This window comes from Pseudorasbora parva, chromosome 5 (genome assembly GCF_024679245.1).
Source record: "Pseudorasbora parva isolate DD20220531a chromosome 5, ASM2467924v1, whole genome shotgun sequence".
NCBI lineage: Eukaryota > Metazoa > Chordata > Actinopteri > Cypriniformes > Gobionidae > Pseudorasbora > Pseudorasbora parva.
Window position 1 is genome coordinate 1,500,952 of NC_090176.1, and position 11,628 is coordinate 1,512,579.

General features: G+C 38.1%; 1 protein-coding gene across 2 annotated transcripts; it reads left to right on the top strand.

Moving 5' to 3' along the window:
* The first annotated feature begins 479 nt into the window (after nt 1-479).
* On the top strand, nt 480-10,704 carry LOC137074914 (uncharacterized). 2 transcript variants are annotated; one of them, XM_067442995.1, is made up of 3 exons: nt 480-580; nt 7,946-8,316; nt 8,967-10,704. In XM_067442995.1, the coding sequence occupies exon 3, from the start codon at nt 8,978-8,980 to the stop codon at nt 10,040-10,042; it is 1,065 nt and encodes a 354-aa protein (XP_067299096.1). In that variant the 5' UTR covers nt 480-580; nt 7,946-8,316; nt 8,967-8,977; the 3' UTR covers nt 10,043-10,704. The 2 variants fall into 2 exon arrangements, with proteins under 2 accessions (XP_067299096.1, XP_067299097.1); XM_067442996.1 differs by lacking the exon at nt 480-580 and having other exon boundaries at nt 5,089-8,316.
* Nucleotides 10,705-11,628: the final 924 nt, after the last annotated feature.

Sequence of the window (11,628 nt, forward strand, 5' to 3'; positions counted from 1 at the left end):
TTTGATGGAGTATTTCTGTGTTAAAAATACTCCTTCCGGTTTCTCACAAGTTTCAGAGAGTTTTTTTCGGCTATGGGTCGACTGAAGTTTTCACGACTAAATGGCTCCGCGGACGGCACCGTCTTTGATTTAGCACACCTATTCGCTGCCTCGCTGATAAAGTCTGACTAAACTCCTCCACAATCATTCCCTTTAAATAGACTCCTAAGCCTTTCCTGTCTAATGGTTTGCCAGCTGATGTACCTTTGGATAATATCATTAAAAAGCTAACAACCATTAGTGTTTGTTATTACATTTTTTATGACAATTTTAATCCTTGCATTAAAAACAAAAAACAAAAAAACAACTCTCTTTTTCTATGGCTCTGATCCAGGGATTTTAACCGTTGCCTGCTTGTCTAGATGTGAACTTTGAAATGGGCAGCGACTGATGACGTTTCACAAGTCCATGAGGACACAAGTACAGACAAGTACACATATTGAGAAACGGCCAATGTCCATTTCTTTTACTGTCTATGGTCTCACACCGCTCGCGCGCGCCAGTGGAGAGTGGACAGAGAAGCGGATTCTTCAACACTGCGGTAACGTTAGTGTTGTTCTCAGCGAAGTGTTTGTTTAGTTAGTTATTATTTGTTATCATTTTACAAGACCGACGTGGAGAGAGCATGGAGCTGTTGGTTATATTGCTGTTACCTGTGTGTGTATTGTAGAAGTAACGTTAACGTTAGTTTGCCGTTTGAGGGAGAAAAGTTTCACGGGCGTAGAGTTACACAGTCTTGTCTTTATTTTACTAAAAACTATTTATACTTTAACCTATTATTTTTATTCTAGAATTTATTTAAAAACACTGGTAAAGGCTTATACTGATTTTTCATCCTCTGAATTAGCCTATATCTGTTTTTTATTATCATTAAAAATATAACGTTATATAAATTCAGAACAGGCTTCAATCATGTTCATGTCAATAATGTTCATCACAGAGAAAAGTGTAGCTTTAATGATAATTCATCTGTATTTCATTTATTTGTGCAGTTCAGAAAGGTGCTACTATTACGTTTTCTGTCTAATAACATTTATTATAATGGGTTTATATAAAGATTGTTTTAAGTTCACTTAAATTAAGTGTTTTTTTAAAGCCTAATAAATATTGAAATTGGTACCTTTTTTTATTTATACTGTAATGCAATGTCATAATGTTTCATAGAGACATTAGTATCAGTGAGACTGGCCTTCATTCATAAAAAGATGCCAATACAACACATATTTGCAACATGTTGTCTTTAAATTGCTTCTACATTAATTTGGAGAGTAACTGAAATGATTACAATATCAGAATATTAAAAATGCCCATGTTTTTAAATCGTGATTTATCTTGATTAATTACAGAAAAAATGTGATTAATTAGTTAATTTCTTTAAATCGATTCCCAGCACTAATTTTAATATGAAAAAAATATGTTTTTCTGTAACAGTAGTGTTTACAACAGCAAAATCACTATAGCCTCTAAACTCAATAATATATCTCTGGAAATAATACTTTAAAATGTATTATTAAAAATATCGATGTGAATATAAAATGAACCTGACCTAACATCAGAGTGCAGAGTACATGAGATATGGCCCTAGTAGGTATGAGAGGTATATAATCACAGCTGTCATAAACATGCATAACTCCTTCATATTCATGACGTGTCTGATGCACAGCCCTTAGAGTAAAGTGTTAGCGCTTGTTTTAATGTCTATAGTCTCAGATATACTCCAGCAGTATCAGCAGCAAAGGCAGCAAACACACTAAAGGATTGATTTAGGAATTTAAGATTAAAAGGTTTTAGAAGTTAATGTTAAAAATCTTGTATAATATTGCTGTTTTGTGTGTTTTTTTTGCTTGGTTTTTATTTTTATTGCATAAATGTAACTCTTGTATATTAGTAATTCAGTTTTTGCCATGGAAATAGCCACACATACTAACATGACGTTAAATAAAACTATTCAGTACTGTACATAACGGGCCACGTTGATTTTGAATAATGACCGTGTCCTACCTACAGTTTACTATAACAGCTGTTCTTTACTATTACTACTGTATAACAGAATCAGAAGTATAACAGTTTCTAATCCCAGAGTTATTAATAGGTGGAAAGATTGTTTTTTTTTTACTTTTAAAATATTTTTTTAACTTTTGACCTTTTAAAGGTGAAATCTGAATCACGTTGTTTAAATGTTTTCTCCCGTTGCTTTTGGCTCACTATGGGCTTCTCCCCATTCTTCTCCCTTGACTTTATCAGACTTTATGTCTCCACGTCCCCCCGACTGTCTCATAGACAGTAAAGATTGCCTGCGAGCGTCTCCTCAGGTCTATACGGTAATTTCTCAACTGTGCGACAGGGTCGCGTTGGTTATGACGCAATCGTTAGCCTATTTTTACAAAAACAGCTTCTGCGGGGCGATAGTGTAAGATACAAGGTAACGGAGCCTTTTATGCATTGTCGTGTTTCTTTAGAAATAAACAATGGACAAATGGAGTCTTTAAACACCTCAGATGTAAAGTTATTCACTGTCAAAGTGACTCAAAAATGAATGGGAGTCAATGGGATGCTAACAGCAGGTGATGGCTTGGTTAGCAATGGCCGCCCCTATGGGTGGAACGCTTTCCGAGCGCTAGATTACCCCCTTGGTCTCTGCACGGCCCTGGTGACCGTGACTGTCAAGGTTTTTTTTAATTTATTTTTTAAAGAGCAATACATGCAAGTGTCCACTAGATGGAGACGGGTGTCAGGTGTTGTTTCGAAGCTTCGGCACATTTGCTTCAACTGTTTCAGTGCTTGGTCCGCCCATCACTAAAGAAAGATAATCATGTCTGTTCGGGACAGAAACGATTAGATTTAAGATTTTTTTAGATTTTACACTGAAAACAACCCAAGTGTAAAATTTGTACTATTAAATATATTAAAAATATACCTGAAATACAAGTAGTGTGCTTATAATACATTTGTATTCCCAACATGCTTATTTGTAGTGCATAAAACATATATTGAATTGCATTTTAATATATTTCAAAAAAGTTTATTAAAAGTACTTAGTTAATAAATATATGCTTATTTATACTTTTAAGAAATATGCCAAACACAAGCATACTTTTAGGGAAGTTTTAGTGTATTTTATATATACAATATATTTTTGCAATAAATAATACTTATATAATGCAATACATATTAAATATGTAGCCTATGCATTTAACATTTTAATTTTTTCAAAAGTAAGATATATATATAGCATTTCAAATGTACCAAATTATAATGTATTATAAACATTTGTCAACTATTATTAAGCATTGCGATATGCATACTTATTAATATGTTGCTCACTTTTACTTCTTTAGAGGCTGTTGTCCATTAAGTGATGCGTTTGTCACAGTCTACTACTGAAATTCCTCAAGGACTTCACCGTCATATTATTAGAGAACAGGGATCATAAATGATAAATCTTTATTAAAATCCCTGTTTTTACTTGTGTTTAAATTGAAACCACACGATTAAACCTGATTGGTTCCAAAGATCTAGTTCAACGTCTCTGATTGGTTCATATGTTAGATTCTGTTTGTCAGATATGCTGTACGTGATTATAAATCTAAATTTAAACTGTATATCATATAAAGCGATCATGTCTCTTCAGAGGACTCGGAGGAAACCATGTGATTTATATGGATTACTTTGGCTTTTTTTATTTTTTTGCGACAAGCTTTTGGAAAGTTTTCTTAAAGCAAGTTGTCTTTCATCAGAGTTATAACTTATATGACTCCAGGTAAGGTTTGTATTTAATTAATGTTACTTTTTGTGCCAGTTGTACTTTTGACACAAAATGTAACTGTAACAGCACTTCTTTTTCATTTTCAGCTAGCCTTAATCAACATTAAATTTGACCAATCAGAACCAAGCTTTTCAAATCTACATTTAATCGAACCAGACACAAGGAGATGAAGATACTGCCCACAGAAGTTACTGGAAAGTTTTAGTTGCTGTTTGTGTAAATGAATAGCTCACTGTTCAGTGTTTTCCTAGGCTGCTATGCATTCGCTAGCTAACAGTGATAACAGTTATTATGATACCGACACCAGCTAATGTTAGATATCTAGCGACTTCAGCTCTGGGTCATCATAATATTTAAAGTCTCTTTCTAAAGACTTTGATAAATCTGTTTAAAATCGATATGGAGACATTTGTCTGTCTTAAAACCACTATAAAATGCATCGGCAGAAAGCATTAGACAAGGCAATTTTATTTGTATAGCACATTTCATACACAATGGCAATTTAATGTAGCCTAGAAATCTAGACGCCCCCTAGCGGCAGCAAATCTAATCCGCCGCGAGTGTCGTCTAGCAACTCTCAATACCCTTCTGAGCTGTAATCGCCAAACTCTGGTCGGGCCAATCACATTGTGTATAGAGTCGGTGGGCGGGGCCATAATGACGACGGCCGAGTTGCGTTTGCGTGCTTCTAGTAAACACAGAAACTGGCGAACGGCGGTCTGTCGAATCAGTTTTGACCGCGACTCTGGAAGACTTGGAGTTAAGCTTTTCTCTGAGAAAAGAACAAAGAACGGCACTGAAGTCATTCTGAAGAAGGGAAGATGTGTTCAGAGTTTAGCCGAGCGGATACGGCGAATGTTTAATCTGTCAGCTCTGCTTCACCGTCGTTGCTCTGGTTGGTGTAGCGCTATCCTATCGCGTGCAGAGGGAGTTTGACAGACAGCCGTTTATCCGCCCCTCGTATTGAGCCGTCAATGGAGAGTTTCCAGACCAAACATCTGGATGTGGGTCTGGCTTGTCAGGCTAAATTTAAAGTGCTTTACATAGAAATTAATTAAAATAGTGATTACATGCATAAGAAATAAGAATACCATGTGTAAAAGTTTACAGAAAAACAAGGATAATTAAAACAGTTGCAAAGATATATATATATATATATACACGCACACACAGTGCAGGGCAAAAGTTTGGACACATTACTATTTGTAATGTTTTTCAAAGAAGTTTCTTCTGCTCATCAAGTCTGCATTTATTTGATCAAAAATACAGAAAAAAAATGTAATATTTTAATATATTATTATAATTTAAAATATTTGGTTTTCAATTTATTATACTTTAAATGATCATTTATTTCTGTAATCAAAGCAGTATTTATTGTAGGGTAATCCAAAGTCGTAGTCCATAAAACACACAAAAGGTCATACACAGGCAAGCAGTCCGAAAAGGCAAACAAGGACTTGCCCACGGAGAAGGCAAGAAATCAAAGACCAAAATACATGAAACCATAGAAAAGCTCAGAAATTCAGTTGTGACACTAAGCAAGACTTCACCACGAATGACAGAGATAACCAGGCTTATATAGGCAGAGGTAATGAGGTGATGAGACACAGGTGTAAACAGTGAGTGCTAATGAGTCCGGGGAAAGGATTATGGGTAATGTAGTTTGTGCTGGAGTGACAGTCCGGGGTGGAGTGCCCTCTGGTGGTAATCACGGGCACTCACACTGGTGAATTGTGACAGAAAGGTTCAAGGTTCTGCATTTATTCAAAATAAAAACATATTTTCAAATAACATAAATCTCCTTTACTATCAGTTTTTATCAATTTAACACATCCTTGCTGAATACAATTATTGATTTATATTTATAGTGACTGACAGTAGTGTATATTGCTGTTACAAAATATTTCTATTTTTAAAACATTTGCTTCTTTTTTTTCTTTTTTCTTTTTCTTTTTATTCATCAAAGTATTATTAAAAAGTATCACAGGTTATGAAGAAATATTAGTCAGCAGAACTGTGTCCAACACTCCTAATGAATCCTCATCTGAGAATGATTTCTGAAGGATCATGATCACTGAAGACTGGAGGAACCATCCTGAACATTCAGCTCTGAGCACAGAAATAATTCAGCATTTAAAGGAGAATACATTGAAAACCGATTATTTTAAATTGTAATAATATATCACAATATAAAAAAAAATCTGTATTTTTGATCAAATAAATGCAGGTGCTGTGTTCACTTAATGTCATATGGTAGAATGCCACTAGGGGGAGTTGTGGTATGATGTAAAACAAAATGCATGTAAAAGAAGAAGTGAAGAATGATATATGCAGTACTAGTAAAGACACCATGTGAGTTACTTCCGTGTGATATCTCTTGATTTATATGAGTACATAACAGCAGGCTTGATGAGCAGAAGAAACTTCTTTCAAAAACATTACAAATAGTAATGTGTCCAAACTTTTGGCCTGTATTACATATAGATAGATAGATAGACACATTCACCTAAAGGATTATTAGGAACACCTGTCCAATTTCTCATTAATGCAATTATTTAATCAGCCAATCACATGGCAGTTCTTCAGTGCATTTAGGGGTGTGGTCCTGGTCAAGACAATCTCCTGAACTCCAAACTGAATGTCAGAATGGGAAAGAAAGGTGATTTAAGCCGTTTTGAGCGTGGCATGGTTGTCGGTGCCAGACGGGCCGGTCTGAGTATTTCACAATCTGCTCAGTTACTGGGATTTTCACACACAACCATTTCTAGGGTTTACAAAGAATGGTGTGAAAAGGGAAGAGCATCCAGTGTGCAGCAGTCCTGTGGGAGAAAATGCCTTGTTGATGCTCGAGGTCAGAGGAGAATGGGCCGACTGATTCAAGCTGATAGAAGAGCAACTTTGACTGAAATAACCACTCGTTACAACCGAGGTATGCAGCAAAGCATTTGTGAAGCCACAACACACACAACCTTGAGGCGGATGGGCTACAACAGCAGAAGACCCCACCGGGTACCACTCATCTCCACTACAAATAGGAAAAAGAGGCGACAATTTGCACAAGCTCACCAAAATTGGACAGTTGAAGACTTGAGTCTCGATTTCTGTTGAGACATTCAGATGGTAGAGTCAGAATTTGTTTCGGACATAAAAAAATAAAAAAAAATAAACAAGGTCACACTTTGCAATTAATATGTCAGCAAATAAACAGTTACTCAAAAAAACACAATACCAACAAAAATAGATAGGGGAGCCTGGGGCACAACCTAACACGGGGTTAGTTGTAACATGTTTGTCGTGTGTCTTTGTCTGATATCGATGTTGTAACCGCTGTTGGTGTGTCTTTGTAAAGTGTGTTTAGGTCAAGTCAAGTTTAATTTAGTCAAGCCAAGTCTTTATGTTTTGACTGTTAATAAAGCTGCACTTGGGTTCTCCAAGCTCGCCTCAAGTGTAATCGTTACAGAATATCAGACCCACAAGCATCCAGAGATGACTCCAGCCACTGACCATGGCTCCAGTCAGCTTATCCATAAATCAAATAAGGAAACAATTAAACAAAGCAAAACTAGAAACAATATTATCAGCCAAAGAAATGTAATCAATTCAAAGTTGAAAAACCGAGCAGCACTGCGGCCGTGAATGAACGCGGAGCACCCTGGAATGTAGTTATGGACCTTCACAAACTGAGTGTTGAGAGAAAAGCATCAATATTTAAATCAAAACTATCAGAGCAGTAATGTTCCCGGGTGAGGACCAAAGCAGATAAACAACAGCATTTTCCAGCACCTACAACAAGTTTTTCACAGCTTATATAACTAGGGATGTAGGGATTTAGTGGACAAATTTTATCTTAGAAGAAAATTTGTTTTAATCATTATGCATTATAGTTTATTGTACATATAACTACAGAAGAAGCTAATGCTGACCTTGGAGGTCAGGGGAGATAAAGGAATGGAAAAGATTGTGTGTGCGCCTGCGAGCACTCGCAGACATTGAGATGGCTGTCATCTGTTTGGCTCTCTTTGCAAAGGGAATAATCCAGTCATTTTTATATAAACATGGTGAGTTGTCTCTTATTCAGTGATGGTTAAAATTTGCCACTAACGACGCATTCTCCCTTTTTTTCCCCGTGTCCCCATCCAGTTAGTACAAACAGCATTAGACAACAACAGCACGCTTATGCAGTAGGAGGCAGAAGCAAGCTCTCCAAACAACTCACAGTCTCGTTTCGAGTACTCTCATCTGGTTTCCAAATAACGCTGATCAAACCAGGACCACCCCTCCTGCCACACCTGCATTTGTCAAAGAGGTTCCCAAAAAAGGAGCAGAAACTGTGCAGAAATAACACTTTCTCCTCCTCCTGGATGTTTCCTAGACCAACTCAAGCTTGCCACAACCCGTACATCATATAACCTGCGGTGTGTGTTCAGATCTGTGCAAACTCAAGAGTGTGCTCAAGCCGTCTGCTCATAACTCTGATCTGACATCAGGAGAAACCTGCTCTGAACATCAAGGTATGTGTGTCTCTTTATGAAAGGAATTTGAGTTAGTCAATTCAAGGTAACACTTTAGTTTAGGGTCCATTTCTCACTATTGACTAGTTGCTTATTAGCATGCATATAACTAGGACAATGACTGGTTATTAGTTTTTATAAAGCACATATTAATGCCTTATTCTGTATGACCATATTCTACATCCCTTAATCTTCCCAATACCTGAACTTAAACACTTCCTAACTAATTATTAATAAGCAGTAAATTAGGAGTTTATTGAGACAAAGGGCATATATAGTTTGTTAATAGTGAGAATTGGACCCCAAACTACAGTCTGACTGAATTGTATATTTTCCATACAGTATCTACATTGATATAAAGCTTAATTTCGGTAACAGTGTGCACTTGTCATTGATTTTAAAGGGATATTTCATCCAAAAATGAAAATGTGATGTTTATCTGCTTACCCCCAGGGCATCCAATATGTAGATGTGTTTGTTTCTTCAGTAGGACACAAATGAAGATTTTTAACTCCAAACATTGCTAGTATAAGGCATGTCAATGGGGTCTAAATCTAATTGACATGCATTTTACAAACAACGGTTGGAGTAAAAAAATCTACATTTGCGTTCTACTTGAGATTGAATGATTGTCTGATTCTCTGTTGCAGGTTCTGACACGATGACTGGCATTATTCCCAGGAGCAAAGCCAAAGGCACTGACATCTGCGAAAAGAACGGATACATTTATATAATCCGCTCTGATCTCGGATGCTATATGAAGACAAGGGATTTAAATAAAGGTTCAGACATCTCTATTTTCAGTCTGCACCCTGCCTGCCGAAATGGAGACCATTACCTTGGAGGTGGACCTGACAACTTCTTCATCATTAAGGGCGATTCCTACCGCAGTGTCACTGACCTGACGACAGACAGTGAAGCTGAAGTTAAGAGCCTTCATCCAAACTGCCGGGGTGGAGACCACTACTTCGCCACTGGCTCCATGGGAAGCTATGGCTGTATTTACATCATCTTCAGAGAAAAGGGCACTTATCGAATGACAGAAGACTTGCATCGAGACGCGGAGGGTGCAGAATACCCGATGGGTTCAGAATACATGCTGCATCCCAACTGCAGTAACGGTCTCTACTATTGGGGCACTCCAGTCAACACCTGCTTCATCAAGCCAGCCTCCGAGTGGGGATATGAGTACTACTGCAGTATCGACTTCAGCAAAGATGAGCCCACTGGTGTTTATTCTGTTCATCCCGATGTTCTTAACTTCCTTCCTGGTGGGCTAGCAGTAACTAAAGGCCCATCCTTTGGCAGATGGGAGAATATCAAAACTATAACTAATGACAGCAATACACCAGTGACATGGCAAAAGAAAATCAACAAAAAGGTTGGATACAATAAGGAGAAGATGACCGAGATCACACACAACTGGAAGATATCCACGTCAGCCTCAGCTGAATCTGGAGAGCTTACAGGGTTAATTACAAAGGTTCAGTTCTCCTTTTCTGCAGAATATGGAGGTTCACATGTCAGCACTGAGAAAGAAAGCTGGAACGAAGTGATTGAAGAGGAAGAACAACTCTCATTTCAGCTGAAGCCGAATGAGTCTGTGTATCTGTGGCAGTACCAACTGGGAATTGGTGAAGAACCAGTGTTGTTCTGCCGTGATTTGAAGATTGATGATCAGCCAAACCCTCCGACTGAAGTCCCGCTGCCACCCGCTCAACCATGAAAACATATCAGGATGGTTTAACTCCACAGATAATCAAGTGCTTCAGTTAAATGCCTTAATTATAACTTCTCAAACAATTATTTAGAGCAGTGGTTTTCAAACCTTTCCTGGAGGCACCCCAGCCCTGCACATTTTGTATGTCTCCCTCATCAGACACACCCAAATTAGGTTTTGCGGTCTCTGCTGATGAGTTGAATCAGGTGAGATAAATGAGAGAGACACACAAAATGTGGGTGCCTCCAGGACAGGTTTGAAAACCACTGATTTAGAGATCTGCATGCATTGCTAAAATGAGTCTGCAATTGTTTTCTATAGCAAAGAGACTTTTCAGTTACCGTAGATTTAACTACAAATTACAACACTATTCATGATGGTATTATTGAAACTGGGAAATCTCACACCTTTAACCTAACTGCAAATATTTCAAAATGGTGCTAAATTAGGCTTAGGGAAGTTTAACAAGAATAAAATGGGTGCTCAGTCTATATTAGTGTAGATGTGGTCGTAGATGTCATAATGTAATCGTAGTCTACTGAAGAGTTTGATTCATGCTGCATTCTGTACTCATGTGTTTGCCTATACATGTAATTAAAATCTTTTCCACATATTTTACTTTATATCATATAATTTGCTTTTAATAAAGCTGGATACTGTTCCTAAAGTCTTGGTGTTTTCATTGCCTGTTTCTTTACCCCCAAAAAAGTGTGGTGTATATTTGACAAATCTCCACTTCCAGATACACACACGTCTGATTAATGGGGGGATGAAAGAGAATGCTACACACACACACGGCTCCTTTAATGAAATCTGGACTTCATTAATAAAGAGTAGCTTGAAGTCTTGTTATTGAATACAGCTAGGTTAAAACTGTTTACACTCATGCGTACGTCCAAAAAAAGTATATATATATATATATATATATATATATATATATATATATATATATATATATATATATATATATATATATATATACACACTCACCTAAAGGCTACCTTAGACTTCTGCCGCCAAAGGTGCCCCCTGCAGCCCATATCCCTCCTGCTCAGCCCAGCAGCAGCCTTCACTCAGGCCGCAGCACGGAGGAGATCGCAGCTAGGGGGCGCAACCCGTCTCAGCCCTGAGCCTGCTACAGGCAGGCTAAGCAGCACTCCCAAGATGGACAGCTTGGAGTTAGGTGTCAGTTTTTCAGGGGTGGTAGCAGGACCACTCCCCTTCCCCGGTGGAGGGCTGAGGTACAATTATTTATTTCCGCCAGCGTTTCAGCTGGTGGTGTCTAATATTGGAACTCGCCTCCCTACCTCTGAGCTCCAGAGGGCACCTGTCAGATGAGACCCTCCTGGAACGCTAGTTTTCCCCTGGTCTCCTCTGTCAGAGAATTCAACCCTTCCCACACCTTCAGGATTCTCCCATGCCTCCCCATGTCTGGACTGGTCATTCCATTTGCAGCTGGCAGTGAGCGACACAGATGCCTCGCCACTCTCAGTCCCCTTTGTTGCCAGTCCCTGTCAGTTGAGACCCCTGTGGAACGCTAGTCCTTCCCTGGTCTCCTCTGTCAGGGCTCCGTCAGAACTCAACCCCACCCA

Coding starts and splice junctions, on each gene's coding strand:
- LOC137074914 (XM_067442995.1), top strand. CDS start 8,978: ATGACTGGCATTATTCCCAGGAGCAAAGCCAAAGGCACTGACATCTGC.